Genomic DNA, 16,717 nt, shown 5'->3' with positions numbered 1-16,717 from the left:
CATTGATTAGTTTTGCCACTCTTAAATCCAAAAGACTAAAACAAAAAAGACACTGAAAGTATCATATTTTTTCTCAAATGTAGAAATGAGGCAAAGTAAAGAAAAATCCTATGCTTGGACTTCTCTTCAGTATCAGAGCTGTGTTCATTATGTTCATGGAACCCCCTCTCAAAGTTTAAGTGCTGGGCCAGATGCAGTCTTGATGTATTGAGCTTTTAGGGTCGTAGCTCTGCCTTCTGCTTTGTGTTGTTAGCTGACCTGGATGATCCTGCATACTTGGCCTAAATGTTAATAAGTAATTTGAAGTTTCTGCTTACAAGGAGCTGGAGAGGCAGACATTGTCCCAGAGATTTGGGGGCTCGTTGGCTCTGACTTGGGGTGACACTTAGAGGCTTACCTCTCTTTATTCTAGTTGTAAGTTGACATGTGATTAGCAGAAGGACTGTTGCCTTCAGCTACAAAGGCAAAAATAGAGATTATTTAGCAAAGTTAAGGGGAGATAAAAGGGGTCAGGAATAGCTAGAGGTGTTCAGAACCTTACGGGAAATAAGATGACTAAACAGGATAGAAACTATAATTAACTAAAAAAAGGATATTCAAATTATTTTCTGTAATGTATCCAAATCATCCTCTGAACAAGTACTTTTTATTCTGTTTTGTTTTAAGATTGGGGAATATTCAGGTTACAAAGGCTGAAATATATATTATGATTGGAAAAACTTAGCAAACTTCAGTTATGAAATAAGGAGAGATGCCTTTAGGAGGGCACTTGAAGTACTTTAGTCATATGAAGTCAGCTATTTAACCTAGATATTGAAACTCCTTGTTACCCTGTTTGTATTTCTTCATTATTTTTTAAATATACCTCTAAGAGAGCTAGGATTATTGAAATAAACAGCCCAGATGTCATTCTTTCCTTATAAAAAGAATAATTATTATATCTTTGTTGCCATAGATTTATTTCCCATACTGCCAACCAGGTCTGCATCACACACTCAGGGTAGGTGGGAAGGCCATAATGATCAGTGTGATCATGCTGTGAAGTCAAACTGGATAATTTCATGCTGGACTTTATGCTGTGAAGTCAAACTGAATCCACCCTTCTTACAGTCTAAATTAGTGGTCTAGAGTTTTAAAGTTAAGTGCATATTTAATTGCCCCAAATCCATTTCATCTACCGTTATTAAAACCCACAATTAAATTATTCTACCCTCTGTAGCTGGTAGGGTGATTTTTCAGGAAAGCCAGGACAGAGCCAAAGCAAACATCTGAAGCCCGGGTCCCCAGGTTCCTGATAACATGCACAGGGCACCCACCTGGGAACTGAGACTCAGCAACAGGACTTCAATGATATCTTAAGGATGTTCTTAACGTTTTCAAAACCTGTGCCACTTAGGTTTCTGCTTACACGCATTTTGCAGCTTGGTTTCTTGATTCACTACATTTCTTTTAATGATATCTTTTGATGCCAGTGGCTGGCTGGATTAAGTAGATTAAAAATTTAGGAATATTTCATAGGATTTCTTCTGTGTTTGGCATCTTGAGTGCTCACAGAGTCTGTCATTATTACCTGGTACTGCTGATTAATAAAAACTTTTCAACTGTAAAATGGATAGAAAAAAATGAATCTTTAGGTGTATTTACAAAAAATTGATAGAGACAAAAGATTTTCGGGTCAAATGCAGGTGTTGATTCACCTGGATTCATGCTAAGGTAGAATGTCATTCTCTTTTATTCTCTGGTAATCCTTCCTCCCTATGCCTCATCTCCCCACACAGAGCTGGCTTCTGGTGGGTGTTTACCATATGGGTCTGTTGTAAGAACCTGTTTGTACATTTTTGGATCATGAGTATCATACCTTCTGCTCAGTCTATCCTCCAGCCCAGTAAACTGATTTGAGAATAAGTTCAAAAGAAAGTAGCTATTTCAAAGGTGATTATTACTGCAGTCAGCAGGATCACTGATACCCAGTAGTAAATCAACTAGGTCAAGTTTTCCACCATTATTTACCTTTCCTTTCTCTTGCCCCAAGTATCTACCACCACTACCCTTCACTATATACACCCACCACCATCACCCCCTTCTCACATCAGAAGCCCGGGTGTTCTTCACTACCCCCAATGCCACCCTTCCCCCCAACCACTACCTGACAAAAGTCCAAAGGCAGGTCCAGCCAGAAAAAAGCCAAGTGATTAGGCATTCAGCTTCCTTTGAACCTAAACCTGAAACAGCATATTCCATTGAATGAGATAAATACACAGAGAGCCAAGAAATGAACCACATCCACAGAGGCAAACTGAGATCCAAGGATCAAAGAGTCAAATGCAGGGGGACAGAAATGGTGGTATCACTAGTAAAGAAAGTCACAGAGAAGTCAGGAGCCAAAGATGGAAACAGCCACAACACAATGGTGGAAGTAGAATCAGGCCTTGACTACATGCTCAACAATACGGACCAATATTTATAAACCTGTTATATCAGGAGCAAGAAAAACACCCAAGTTGTGATCATTTAAAATATATCAGACTTGAGGATATAGGGAGGGAAAGGCTAAGCTGGGACGAAGTGAGAGAGTGGCATGGACATATATACACTACCAAATGTAAAATAGATAGCTGTGGGAAGCAGCCACGTAGCACAGGGAGATCAGTGCTGTGCTTTGTGTTCACGTGGAGGGGTGGGATAGGGAGGGTGAGAGGGAGACACAAGAGGGCGGAGATATGGAGATATATGTATATGTATAGCTGATTCACTTTGTTATAAAGTAGAAACTAACACGCCATTGTAAAGCAATTATACTCCCATAAAGATGTTAATAAATAAATAAATAAAATAAAATACATCAAAGATTTCCCATATTAGGTAGCAAAACCAAAAACTAGAAAAATGAAATATTTAACAACAGGCTATACTATATTTATAATGTAAATTCAAAAATAAAGGGTCAAATATGTGCCACAAGAATAAGGAATTTTGGGCTTCCCTGGTGGCGCAGTGGTTGAGAGTCCGCCTGCCGATTCAGGGGACACGGGTTCATGCCCCAGTCTAGGAGGATCCCACATGCCACGGAGCGACTGGGTCCGTGAGCCATGGCCGCTGAGCCTGCGCGTCCGGAGCCTGTGCTCCACAACGGGAGAGGCCACAACAGTGAGAGGCCCTCGTACCGCAAAAAAACAAAAACAAAACAAAACAAAAAGAATAAGGAATTTTATCTGTTTTGTTCATTGATGTATCCTAGTAACTGAGACTGGCACACAGTGTTAATTAAACATTTGTAGAATGCATACATACATTAATAAATATTTATATTATTTCTATTTAATGAATAATGACAGCATTATATAGTGAAACTTCCTAAACTTCTATATAAAATGTGAGGAATTGTTGCATTTGGATCCTTCTTAAATAACATGAACTGTGTCATCATTGTGTGTGGAGAAAGAGGAATGGGACTGACTTGATTTCAATACTAAAATCAACTCCCTCCTCATCACCATTCCCGTGATGTGATCATTTCCCAAATTTTTATTTACCCCCATTATCCTAACTGGCTTTTTTCTTGCCTGCCTGAATGTATATTATAATTACTCCTATTGTTGGAGGTATGAAAGTAACAGACAACATAGAGGAATGGTGGATATGCTGAAGGTCTCCACTATTTAAATCTCTTACTATTTGCTGCTGCTTAGGTAGGAATCACCAAAACTGGTGTAGAGGATGTAAAGGATGAAAACAGTAATTCTAAGGCTTACTCTTCACAGACTTAGTTAATCTTTTTTCTAATCTTTCCTTGAGTGCTTGCCTGTGTTGGGTTAACAGCGTACTTAATAATTTAATGTTGGATTGTGTTTATTTGCTGTTAACTATCAGTATAATATCAGTTACTGATGTAAGCTTACGCAAGGAGAAATATTTCTTATTACTCATATTAACATTATTGCTTCTATTGGTTAATAGATTAGTCCGGTGTAAAACTAGGGGTTGATTTGCTTATTGTTGATATTAAGATAAAGTTATTGTTGAGCTTGAATGCTTTCCTAATTGGTGGAGCTTTTAAGCCAACTATGGTGTTGTTTATTTACTCTCTAGATAAGGTTGTATCCGTTTCTAAAAAGCTATACCTTTTTAGATTAACGTTTAAAAATACATTAAAATTTCTAATTTTTTTGTAATTTTTAAAGTTAAACTAAGATTTTTTTCTTGGACAAGCAGCTGTCACCAGGCTCATTAGGCTCGTCACCTCTGCTTATAAACCTTCTCACTGCTTTGCTACATAGATGAGTTTGTTCTACAAACTGTTCGTAAGTAGCTCATCTGGTTTCGGGGTATTTAGCTAAGTTCTCTTTGTTAAATGTTTACTAGTTAAATCATTATGCAAAATGTAAAAGGGGTAAACTTTGCTTTTTATTACTTGTAATGCTTCTTTCATCATTCCCTTACGGTGCTTTCTCTGTAGCGCCAAAGGTGGTTTTAAATTTCTATCTCCTGTACTTTAAATGCTGAGTGAACGATTGATTTAATTTGCTTGTGTTAGTAAAATTTGTGGAGGTTTGGGCTAGCGTTGTTCAAAGTATTCATAGATTATGAAATCCCCTAGGTGTAAACGAGGTGCTTTTATTTAAGCTATGCTTTGATTGATCTAAGCACACTTTCCAGTATGCTTACCCTGTTACAACTTGTCTCCTCTCATATACTTGGTGTTTGTTAATAGGTTATAGGAAGTTGTTATAATACTTGAGGATGGTGATGGGTGGTGTGTGCGTGCTTCGCGGCCTTGTTCAACTAAGCATTCTATTCTTAATTTACTACTAACTCCTCCTTTGGTTTTTCGTTTTCATAAAAACTTCCGTGTGTGAGAAGTACATTCTCGAAACAGAAAAGGCAGACCATTTCTTCCTATCCCATAGGTTACACCTTGACCTAACTTTTTATGTATAGTATTTATGCTTGCTTTTATCCCTTCTTAGGGTTTGCTGAAGATGGCGGTATATAGACTGAATTAGCGGAGCTTGGTGAGGTTTATCGGGGTTTATTGATTATAGAACAGGCTCCTCTAGAGGGGTGTGAAACATTGCCAGTCCTTTGAGTTTTAAGCTGCTGCCAGTAGTACTCTGGTGAATAATTTTGTTATTATAATTAGGGTTTAGGGCTAAGCATAGTGGGGTATCTAATCCCAGTTTGGGTCTTAGCTGTCGTGTAATCAGGAAATACTAAGGTCACTTTCATAGTTTATTTTAGCTATGGCTTTTTAGGGTTTAGTTAGAATTTAACTTTATTTTTTATTACTCTTTAACAGGCTTTACGCCGGTTTTCTATTTATTTGGATTAATCATATGAGCAAGATGGCTGGCACGAAGTTTACCAACCCTAGATAATGTAACTTAGTCGAGCTTTCATTTAAGGCTGAATTTTTATCACTGCTGTTTCCCATAGGGGTGTGGTGAAGCAAGGTGTTATGAGCTACTACCGTTAGTGTGCTTGATACCTGCTCCATTTTACAGTAATGATTTAGAGAGCATTCTCACTGGGGTGCGGATGCTTGCATGTGTAATTTTATTAGAAACTAATAGAAAGGCTGGGAACAAACCTATGGAGTTAGTAAACTCATCTAGGCATTTTCAGTGCCTTGCTTTAGAATTTAAGCTACATTAACAAGTTGTGTTTATATAGTGATGTAACATGTATATAGTTTTCCTGTATAATTTGTTAGATTTAGTATTAAAATTTTAATGAAATGGCTGATAGATCTAGGGAGATGTCTGTCTATATAAGTGGTATATGTCTAAGTAATTCACTGGTACGATTAGGGTTTATTTTCTAGGTCTATCTTACTTTGAGTACTGAAATGTTCACGCTGTCAGATAGATTAATTAAATTCTATGTATTTATATATTCCTGTCTTGTTTTGGGGGGTTGGTGGGGCATTATAGGCATGTAGAGCATAGGGTTTAAGTGGGGGAGGTCATGGGGTGTTGTTAAACAGGTCATTTATCTGTTCAACACGTTTAATAGGGGTGGGTGGAAGGAGGATGGTCCATTGATACATTCAGCCAGTATTTCCTGAGGAACTCATGGTGTGGGTAGATAACACTGAAAAAAACGGTCCTGCCCTCATGGAGCTTATATTCTATTTGGAGCAATAGACGACAAACAAATAGATAAAAACTATGTAATGTGTCAAATAATGGAGAATGCAATAAAGAACTGTAAGGAAATGGAGAATGATAGGAATTTCATTTCAGGTGGAGTGTTTATGAAACACTTTTCCGAGGAGGTGACCTTTGGCTTATGCCCGTAATAAGTGAGGGACTAACAGACCCATGAGAAATTGCATGGGGGAGGGAACATAACAGTGGCCATGAGATAAGAGTGTCCTCAGAGAATTCTAAGGACACCAGGGAGACTACTGTGGCGGGACTGCAATGAAGCAGAGGGAATAGTGGCAAGAAATGACATCAGGGAAGTTTCCAGGGCCAGAATATGTTGGGATTTAATTAACTCCATGAAATACATTCTAGGCATTTTTTTTTTTTTTTTCCAGTGGATCTGGAAGCCATTGAAGGTTTTTAGCAAGAGAGGAACATGATCTGGTTTCTATTTTAAAAGATACCTTTAGAGGGTTGAACAGAGAGTTAATGTAGGAAATTATTACACAAGTTCAGGTGAAAGATAATGGTGGCTTGGCCTGCAGTAGCTTTGTGGAAGTAATAATAGATCCTCAGATTTAATATACTTTATAAAGATTTGCTGACGGATTGGATGTTGAAAATTTCATTAGATTGGATGAGAAGAATTCATTAGACTTCTATCTAAGTAAAAAGGCTACATAGGCAGTTTAATAATGGTTTGTATTTTAGAGTAGAAGTCATATCTATAGATGTGTATTTGGCAATCACCAGTGTACAGATGGCAGGAAAATCATGAGACTAGATATGATTGCCAAGGAAGTGATTTTTTTTAATAAATTCATTTTATTTTATTATTTATATATGTTTGGCTGCATTGGGTCTTCGTTGCTGCACACGGGCTTTCCCTAGCTGCAGCGAGCGGGGCTACTCTTCATTGCGGTGCGCAGGCTTCTCATTGTGGTGGCTTCTCATGTTGTGGAGCACAGGCTCTACGCGTGTGGGCTTCTGTAGGTGTGGCACACAGGCTCAGTAGTTGTGGCTTGCAGATTCTAGAGCGTAGGCTCAGTAGTTGTGGCACACGGGCTTAGTTGCTCCACAGCATGTGGGATCTTCCCGGACCAGGGCTCGAACCCGTGTCCCCTGCATTGGCAGGCGGATTCTTAACCACTGTGCCACCAGGGGAGCCCCACGGAAGTGATTTTTGATGGAGAGATGGTGTGGTCCAAGGATTGAGCCTAGAGGTGGGATTGCCAGCCCCGATGTAGGGTTGCCAGCTAAACTACAGCATATGCCCAGTTAAATTTGAACTTCATATAAAAATGGACAATCTTTAATATAAATATGTCCCAAGTATCACATGGGGCATACTTACACTAAAATTATTCACTATCTGAAATTAAAATTACCTAGGCATTCTGTGTTTTAATATGCTAAGTCTGGCAACCTTATTACAATAGTTAGAGGTCAGACAATGGAGAAGGAGCAGCTAGTGAGGTTGGAGGAAAGCTAAGAGGGTGTGGAGTCCCAGAGGCTAAGTGAAGAAGGTGTACCCAGATGCCAAGGGTCACTCACAGTCATTTTTCCAAAAGATGCTCAGAGGGACATCTCAGCTGTTACTGGGAGTGATGGGGGCCGAATGATCTCCCCACTCAAGTTAATTCGACCTGAAGAGCATCAGTCTTACCTACTTTATGTATAAGCGTTCTAAGTAAGCTTTCATTGCAACAAAATTTTTTGCAGCTAAACAGTAAGTTTGAAAACTAATGAGCAAGGGCTATCACACCATTGCAAACAGATCAAACTCCCTGGGGTGAATTTAACAGACACAGGCAAAGGAAGGCATAAATGTTTGCTCTTATTCCAGAATTTATATTCTTTATTTTCAGTTTCCAGCTTATTATTGAAGAGTGCGTAAAACAGATGAGTTTTGAACTAAATCAAATGAGAGCAACTGGAAATACCGCATCTAATAAGAACAGTACAGCCATGGATGCAGAGGTTGTATTAAGACCTCTCATGGACTTCTTGGACAAAATGTAAGTGTTCTACCCAGTTTTCTCTTGATTCGCTGCCCTCAATTTGGCTGATATGGATTTCAGAGAAAAAAAACATATTTTCCTCTATGTAGGACAGCTTTAAAAGGGCTTCTACAGAAATAGATCAATTCACTAAAAAGGAAAAACTCTTAATTCATTACTAGATGAGAATGACTATGTACAGAAAAGGAAAAATGGAGAGGAAATAAGTATGGATAACTAAGGAGGTTGCTGCTCTGAGGCATAGAGAGATTTAGGATTTCATGCTTCTCAGATAACATATTGTTCTGCAACTTCTTGGACATGGAGAAAGACTGAGTTGACTCCAGAATATCTGATTTCATGTCAGAAACCTGCTGAAGAAGAGAATAGCACAAATGTGACTACAGTTAATTCAGCTCAGAGGCAAGTAGATTGCTGCCTCACCCCACCTTCTATAACTATTTACTGAGTGTCCGCCTGTTTCAAACTCTAATCTAGGCACTGGACAATGATGATGGAGAGTCAAGGTCCTTGACTCCATGGAGATTCCAGTCCAGTGGTGGGAGTGGGTGGGAATGAAGGTCTTTATGACCAACTAAGACAGTGTTCTGAACCAAAAAGTTGGTTTATTTTGCTTCTGTTCCATCCCTCCTCTTCGAAGTTCTAATTTTGTGAGTTTGGAGTAGGGTCCAGGCACCTACATTTTAAAATGTGTTCACAATTGGCAACCATTGATCTAAAGCAGCAAGAGGTATGATTTCTTAAATGGTGATACTTAAAACCAGAACTGAAGGTAGAAAAGCAAAAAATAACTTTGAATGCCTACCATGGGACCAGTATTATACCTACTAGTTTACATATATTACCTCATTTAATATTGTTGTGGAAAATTAATTAATGCCAAAGAGACCAAGATAAATAAGAGGGATACAGTGTACCTTTCCTTAAAGATAAGGATAACAAAAAAAAAAAAAAAAAGATAAGGATAACAAAGAAGGAATTAGTAAGGAGAACCTCTTCTACATATTTATGACTTCTACCTTAATTCCATTTCCCTTTGCTTATAACCTTACTGCGTAAGTAAGACTAATGTTCTTATCACTTTAATTTTAGTATTTGGTAGAAAAATTATTTTCTGTCTGCTATGGGGAAATATCTAGAAGATAGGTGAATAGGTAATTAGGTAGCTTAGCAGGAAGCAGGTAGGGCAAGTGGCGTAGAAGAAAAGGCGGAAGAAAAGAGAGAAGAGGAGGAAAGAGAGAAAGGCGTCTTCATATCTTTAGACACTTTTATCTAACCTCATTTCCTATATAACCCCTTGAAATTTGTGTCATCTTATATGGCTCTTTTCTATGGACAAGACTTAATTGAATCACAGAAACTACCATTTAGTTGTGAATGTGATGGTGAGCAGAGGGCAGGACAAAGCAATCCTGATCTTCTTAAAACTCCTACTGGAATGCCTTCTGTTTTGGGAATTCCAGGCAGCAGTTTGGAGATACATCATTGATAAAACTATTTATTTTTGCATATGCTATAAGCAAAGTTGTGGAACATACAAAAAGTTTGAAGTTATCCTAATACAGTTATCTACTAGTTGAGGGACCTTGAATCCATTTCATCACCTATAAAACAGAGCTAATACATAAAGTGGGTTGGCTCTTCTTTTCAGGATATTTAGATTCTTATTTTCCTCAGTCTTATTTTCTCTTTCTAATTATACTTTATCATATCATCATGTATGTAATTTCCTCTAATTCTTAGTAGAAAGAAACAGTATATAAAAATAGAAAAACATCAATGAGCTTTAAAATATTATAAAAGATTTTAAACTTTTGGAAAGAGATATTATATGAGGCATGGAGAGTTGTGGAAATTTTCTGGGCTAATACAGAATGTACAGCCATAAAGCCACTTGTTAGAGGACTTTTTAAAAAGTTAGATATTAATTCTGTTCTCAAGGAGCTAAGAGTTTAGAAAGAAAAAATAAGAAAAGTAGAAAAAATAAGAAAAGTAGAATAAATGCAATAAGGTATAAAGTAATAATCTCCTGTTCAGATGGTCAGTAGAAATTCCACTTGGGTTGGGTCTTCTTTAAAGGCAGTTAGGGTTTTATAAAATAAGCTATAAGGGCCATTTCCAGCCAGCAGAAATCCCATGCAGAGCTGCAAACATGTCAACAGTTTTATTCCTATTGTTTCAGCTCCAGTTTAAACAGGGTTAGTTAGCATGCCAAGTACATCAGCTGACCATAAAAATAAGATCAATTTTAAATGACACATCTGCTGTAAAATGGGCAGGTTTGTTGTGTCTTAAACCATCCTAGGGATTTCTCTGAGGGTAGGTTCTGCTGTTCTTCCATGACACATCATCTGGTTTCCACCCTATGTCCATATAGGGAATACCTATCTACCAGGAAGCTAAAACTACCACCTTTGAACAATGGTTTCCAAACCAGTGGGGCTACAGCGTTCCATAGCTATGCTTCAGGGACCCCCAACTCTCCTCTTAAACCAGGGGAGGTCACTTTCATGTATTTTTATATATTAGGTATCTATACACAGCAGTGATAGGAGAAATACTTCTTCATGAAAATGTGTTTGGGAAATCTCTCCCTTTGCCTCTCACACATCACATGCCTTTAAATATTAATTCCTTAAATGTTAATTATATACTTAAATATTTAAAAAAGTCAATTCTGTCTCTATCAGAACCCAGTTTATAAGTTCTGAGTCCAAAAGTACAGAGTACTCAGTAGCACTATAGAAAGTCCATGAGGCTACCTTGAAATATATGACCCCCACCTGTGGCCCTCTGTGCAACAGGTTTGATTAACTCTTATTAAAGGAGTCTCGAAGAGTTCAGTGTCATATTATGGTACATTCCATAAATCTTTATGCAGCACTGTGCCTTCATGTATTGCTGGGCCTTCACACACAAGTACATTTACCAAGGGTAGCATGGGGCATTGGACAGTGTACTGGCTCTCAGCCCTCACTTACTAGCCTCACTTCCTTAGACAAGTTCCCCAACGTCTCTGAGCTGGGTTTGATTTCTAAAATGGATATACTAGATACTCATACAGTAAGTGAGAAATCTTCAGAAGAGATTTCTAAACTAAAGTGTTATATAAATGCTAGATGATGTTACCATCATTATCTCACCATGAGAAGAATTTGTAAGAGATACCTTAAACCTATTAAAGTTGGTAAATTGCAAATCTAGAAAATCTGAACTCAGAGAACAAATTTGTGCTGGCTGGAAATAGGTAAAGGGAGTCAAAGGGTACAAACTTCCAGTTATAAGATAAAGAAGTCCTGAGGATGTAATGCACAGCATATATATAGTATAGTAACTATAGGAAACTATACTAAATTATATATTGGAAAATTGCTAAGAGTAAATCTTAAAAGTTTTTATCACAAGCCAAAACAAAATAACTATGTGAGGTGATGAATGTTAACTAAATTTATGGTGGTGATTGTTTCACCACCATATATATGTAGTTTCACCACCAAATATATGTAGTATTTACATATATCAAATCATTATCTTGTGCACCCTAAACGTACACAATGTTATATATCAATCGTATCTCAATAAATCTGGAAAATAAAGTTGGTAAGGTTTTGCTCTTGAGTGAAATCATATGCATGTTTGCCATGTTGTTATGTTGGTCCAGTGCCAGATAGTGATGAAAATGTGCTTCTTTGGTGTTTGGCCTGTACCATGAACATGGAACATGTAGTAACTACAAGTCTGGAATGCAGGTAAAAATTGTGTACTTTGGGAGCCTTGATGTCAGTTTAGGATGCAATTTAAGAAAGGAAATACTCTGAATTCATTTTCTACCAAACAGTGAATTACCTAATGATGTATAATATGATGAAACAGATTTTTGATATTATATATTTTTTTTCCATAAATGAAATGAAATTTAGCATCTGAAAATTATAAAGACCTATTCAGGTATTTGAATGTCAGTGCTGAAAATGTGAATTTCTGATCAATCAAATGATACCTCAATAAAAGACTTATAAGTGATTGTGTGTTTTATTTCATTTCAGATTAAGTCTCTCAGCAAAAATCTGTGAGAAAACAGTCCTGAAGCGAATATTGAAAGAACTATGGAAGCTAGTTCTCAACAAAATAGAAAAACAAATTGTCCTCCCTCCTCTGACAGATCAAACAGTAAGTATTCAAACTAACATTTGATTATATTTTCAATAGCCCATCTAATTGTTTTTTGTTTCAATGAATGGTTTTGATCTAGACAAAATAGTAATTAAATTCATTTTTGGAAAAAGGGTGTGGTATACAGTGTCTTAGCAATGATCATTCCAATGACATCACCTTGTACAAATCAATTTTTTTCTTTTCCATTATGGCTTATTACAAGATACTGAATTTAGCTCCTAGTGTTAAACAACAGGATCTTGTTGTTTATCCATTCTATATATAATAGTTTGCATCTGCTAGTCCCAAACTCCCAATGCAATCCTCCCGCACCCCCATCACAAGTCAATTTTAAATAGTGGCAGTAGCAGTCATACTTCACACTGGCTTGACATTTCAAACGTTATCACTTGAAAAACAAATGTATCAAAGCTCAACTTGTAGAGTTATCTGGTCTACACATGTAATTTTTATTTAATTTTATTATGACCCCCCCCCCCCACCCCAGGGAAATAGATTTTTGATAGAATATGCCTGCTGTGTTTCTTTCTGCAACTTTACAGTTGAAGAAGATAAAGCCAACACTGCTATCTGGAATTTTTTTTACTTTTCCCTTTTGCTTTTACCTGTCACCTTCGCACTTGGTGGTTAATACAGGAGACATCTTTTAGTGCATTTGAAGAACGTGATTGTATCATACACAGTGAAATCAGAAAGAACCAGAAAGATCAGTTGGCAGCAAAAGTCAGACAGTGGTCAAGCGGATACCCCGTCCAGCTAACTCAGCATATCCTGAGCCAAGCGAGGAAAGAAAGAACCCTAACGAGCACCTGCTATGGAATAATTTTTTTGTCTGTGACTGAGGACGATAAGTTGATGCAAATAATGAGTAATTATAAACTAAACTAAAATATATATTGACACCATTAATCATGCACACTCAGTCCATATTTATCCAGTGAGATTATATAGAAAATGTTTTCTTGTAAAGTGTTCCAAGGTGCAAAGATTCATGTTTGTGTTGATTTACGGCCAGTGAGTGTTAAATATAAATCACTTTGAGTTTTGCTTCATGCCATGAGTGTATGGTATAATCATTATAGCCTACACGTGTGGGTAGCCAAATCACATACAGAAACACACACACACACCCCATATTCTCACACACCCCTTATTCTGCTATAACACATAATGCATTTCTGTAACACCAGTTACCTGTCACTTAATTTGCCAATAGAGGAATGATGTCAGTGCAATGTGCAAGTTGGGTTGCTTTATAAGTAAATTTTTCTAGGTGAGAGGCTTGGGAATATAACAGAATAGCTATATACTTCAGCAGAAGAGGAAAGAGCACTCAGCCTGGCTGCTACATAGGCAGGAGCCCTTTCATCCTGATTTTAAAAAGATAAAAAAGAGGAAGGGGGCATACTTGCACATTGGTCTGTATCCAGATACATGCACCTAGCCTCTCACACGTGGCAGGCTACCCTGTCCCTGTGCACAGAGCTCCACTTCTACAGGCATTGTCTCAGCCCACGTTATACTCTATTGTGCTGTTGTTTGGGGTTTTTTTTTTTTACATTTTTAATATCCCTCGAGGTAGCCACCAGCTTCACTGCGCTCCCTTTGAGCTGTTCATGCTGTCTCCCAAAGTAGCATTTATTGTTTTTGATAGTTCTTTGGTAACAAAATTGCATGGACTTTGCACTGCTCCCTCCTATTTTCCCCCAAAGCCCTACTATTTCTAATGAACAATTTTATAGAATATGAGTTTTTTCAAGACTACATCTATCATGTTATAATAGCACAAGTGCTGTATATGACATTTCATTTTTTGATATAAGATCTTCCCTAGGAAAGCTAACCGTCACCTCAATTTTCTCAAACATCAAGATCTCCAAGTATGGATTTCTCAGTGAATATACAGGCTCCAATAAAAACATGGAGACTACTACTTCAGAATAGCTGGTTTTCCTTATTGTGAAAACATTCTAGGCTACTGCTGAGTATTCTAGTAGTGCTTCTGATGTTTATTCTGATGTTTTTCAAGCTCTCCCCAGGGCCTTGGGGTACTAGGGAAAACCTCTGGCTGAGGGAGGAGTTACGAGGGCAGGGCTCTGATAGATTGGATGGCATGTCAGGTGGACCAGCTCCACCTTCTTCAGCTGTGGATCTTGACATTTTGCATAGATTTATTTTGGGGGGTGGGGAGTGGAGGGAAGTACTTGCCTCTGCTACAAATAAAGAAAGAAAAGATAAAGCTCTCTGAGATCATACATACACTACACTAAACTGGATACACTAGCAGTAACCCATTCAGTAACTCAGACTAAAACTTCCAGAAGTAGGGTGCCTATGAAGATAGTCGTATTGCCAGCAGTACTAGATATCTTTGATCCAAGTTGTAAAATAGACCAGTTAAGGGCTTATGGCATTAAAGTCACAAATATAATAAGAAAAATAGAGTACATTGTCTGTTGACTACATTTCTACTTTGAGAGTTACTGAAGATCTTATGACGGAGTCCTCTTCTCTCCTTTTCTATGTGTGTGTCTCTAGGGACCCCAGATGATTTTCATTGCAGCTAAAGATCTGGGACAACTATCCAAACTGAAGGTAATAAGAATAAAGCAATTACTAGTTGTCTATGAAAAGTAACGAGCTGACTGCAACCCTGTGAGAAACCAACCTCCTATTAGTAATGGTATTGAATACGGCAGGACTATAGGAGAATGTGTGTCTGGGATCTCACAATCTGCTTTAAGAATGAATCAGATCAAAATTTAGGGACTGAATTGTACTGTCGTCTTCTCCCCACACTCCATATTTCTCATATTTTCCAATTCGTAGAGCAACTGGGAATTTTTGACTTTGTGTTGAAGCGTGAAGCATTACTGCTTTAAATTAGACTAAATTAGAGAGCATATTTTCTTCTCTATAGTAAACTGACTTTGTATGAATAAAGGCAAAGAATGCTTCATAGAAATCCAGGAAAGTCTAGAGAACTCTTAAGGCAAGAAACCTAATGCAGGAAAATAAACTCATCAAAGCAGACATTGAACTCACTGACATAATCAACCCCATTATAACAGGGATTTGCTGTATAAATAACCTTGCCTTTTATTATCGCTTGAGACTCACAAGACTTTGCAGTTGTGCAGGGAACCTCAGGTTTTTTTCCCCTCTGGAATAGGAACTTGATTCATTAACATACATATTGCGGTTCTGTGACGGGCTTTTTTCACTTAGCATAATGTCCTGCAGGTTCATCCATGTTGTAGTACATGGCAGGATTTCCTTCCTTTTAAAGGCTGAATAATATTCTACTGTAAGTATATACCACATTTTTTATCCATTCATGTATCAGTGGACCACATATAGGCCAACATTGTGCCTGTAGCTGAAATATTTGTTCCTGTTCCATTACTACCTATTAGAATATAGTATAGCATGGGTATGGGTTCCAGATACTGACCACCTTGGCTCAAATTCTACCTCAGCTGCTTCCAAGTATGTGATACTGCCCAAAGTATTTAACCTAATTTTCAGATTTGGCATTTGTAAATCCAGACAATGTTAGCACCTGGTTCAGAGAATTGTTGTGAGGATACATGAGATAATGCATGCATTGTCTTTGCATGGTGCCTGTCAAGAGTATGCCACCTCCCACTCACAGAGGTGATCTTGCTTCCTCCCCAGCTGGCAGCTCAGGGTTAGGTATCACTGGCACTGTTTTGTGTGTGCAACACAGGCAAAGGATAATCCATTTGACTGTGTAATTACTTACTGAGATAAAATAGGTGCCCTATAATATCAGTACTTTATTATATCACCTTCATTATCCCCTTTGTCAGAAAAAAATTAAAGGCCAATAATCCCTTTAGAAGACATAACCATGACATAAAATTCTCACAGGTATTCATTGATGTCGGTGGTTCAGAGGGAAAGTAGAATGTAGATGTCACTGTCAAACTGTCGTTTTGGATCTTGATCTCCATTGCATTCTTTATCCCTCTTATTACCTCCCTGACATTTCTAGTCCCTACTTTGAAAAATGGATTTATATAGTATTGAAGTTTCTCATAGAAAACCATGAAAGTGAAACATCACAGTGGCTTATTACAAAAGAAATAGCCCTGGCTATGTGTCTAGCATTCTGTGTGACATCGGGAAACATATTCCATCTCCCCCAGCTTCAGTTTTCTGAACTGAATGTTTGTTATATCAGCTATAACTATTTCAGTTTCAAGTGATGGAAAGCCAGACTAACAAAAGCAAGAAAGGAATTCATTGCTCCATGAAACTTTATACTCCTGGGATAACTCTGGTTTCCATCACTGCTTGATTAGGAAGTCAAACAATATTACAGAACCCAGTTACTCACTGTCTCTCAAC

The 16,717-nt window shown here is 37.7% G+C and overlaps 1 protein-coding gene across 2 annotated transcripts in view; it reads left to right on the top strand.

The window, feature by feature from the left end:
* Window positions 1-16,717, top strand: part of UNC13C (unc-13 homolog C) — a 586,631-nt gene that overhangs the window by 504,467 nt on the left and 65,447 nt on the right. For both annotated transcript variants that reach the window (XM_032622977.1, XM_032622978.1), the window contains 3 exons: window positions 8,015-8,164; window positions 12,214-12,337; window positions 14,882-14,938. In XM_032622977.1, coding sequence (XP_032478868.1) covers window positions 8,015-8,164; window positions 12,214-12,337; window positions 14,882-14,938 — 331 coding nt within the window. The remainder of the gene's footprint in view (window positions 1-8,014; window positions 8,165-12,213; window positions 12,338-14,881; window positions 14,939-16,717) is intronic.

Source organism: Phocoena sinus, chromosome 2 (genome assembly GCF_008692025.1).
Source record: "Phocoena sinus isolate mPhoSin1 chromosome 2, mPhoSin1.pri, whole genome shotgun sequence".
NCBI classification, from domain to species: domain Eukaryota; kingdom Metazoa; phylum Chordata; class Mammalia; order Artiodactyla; family Phocoenidae; genus Phocoena; species Phocoena sinus.
This window is presented reverse-complemented; position numbering and strand designations above follow the sequence as displayed.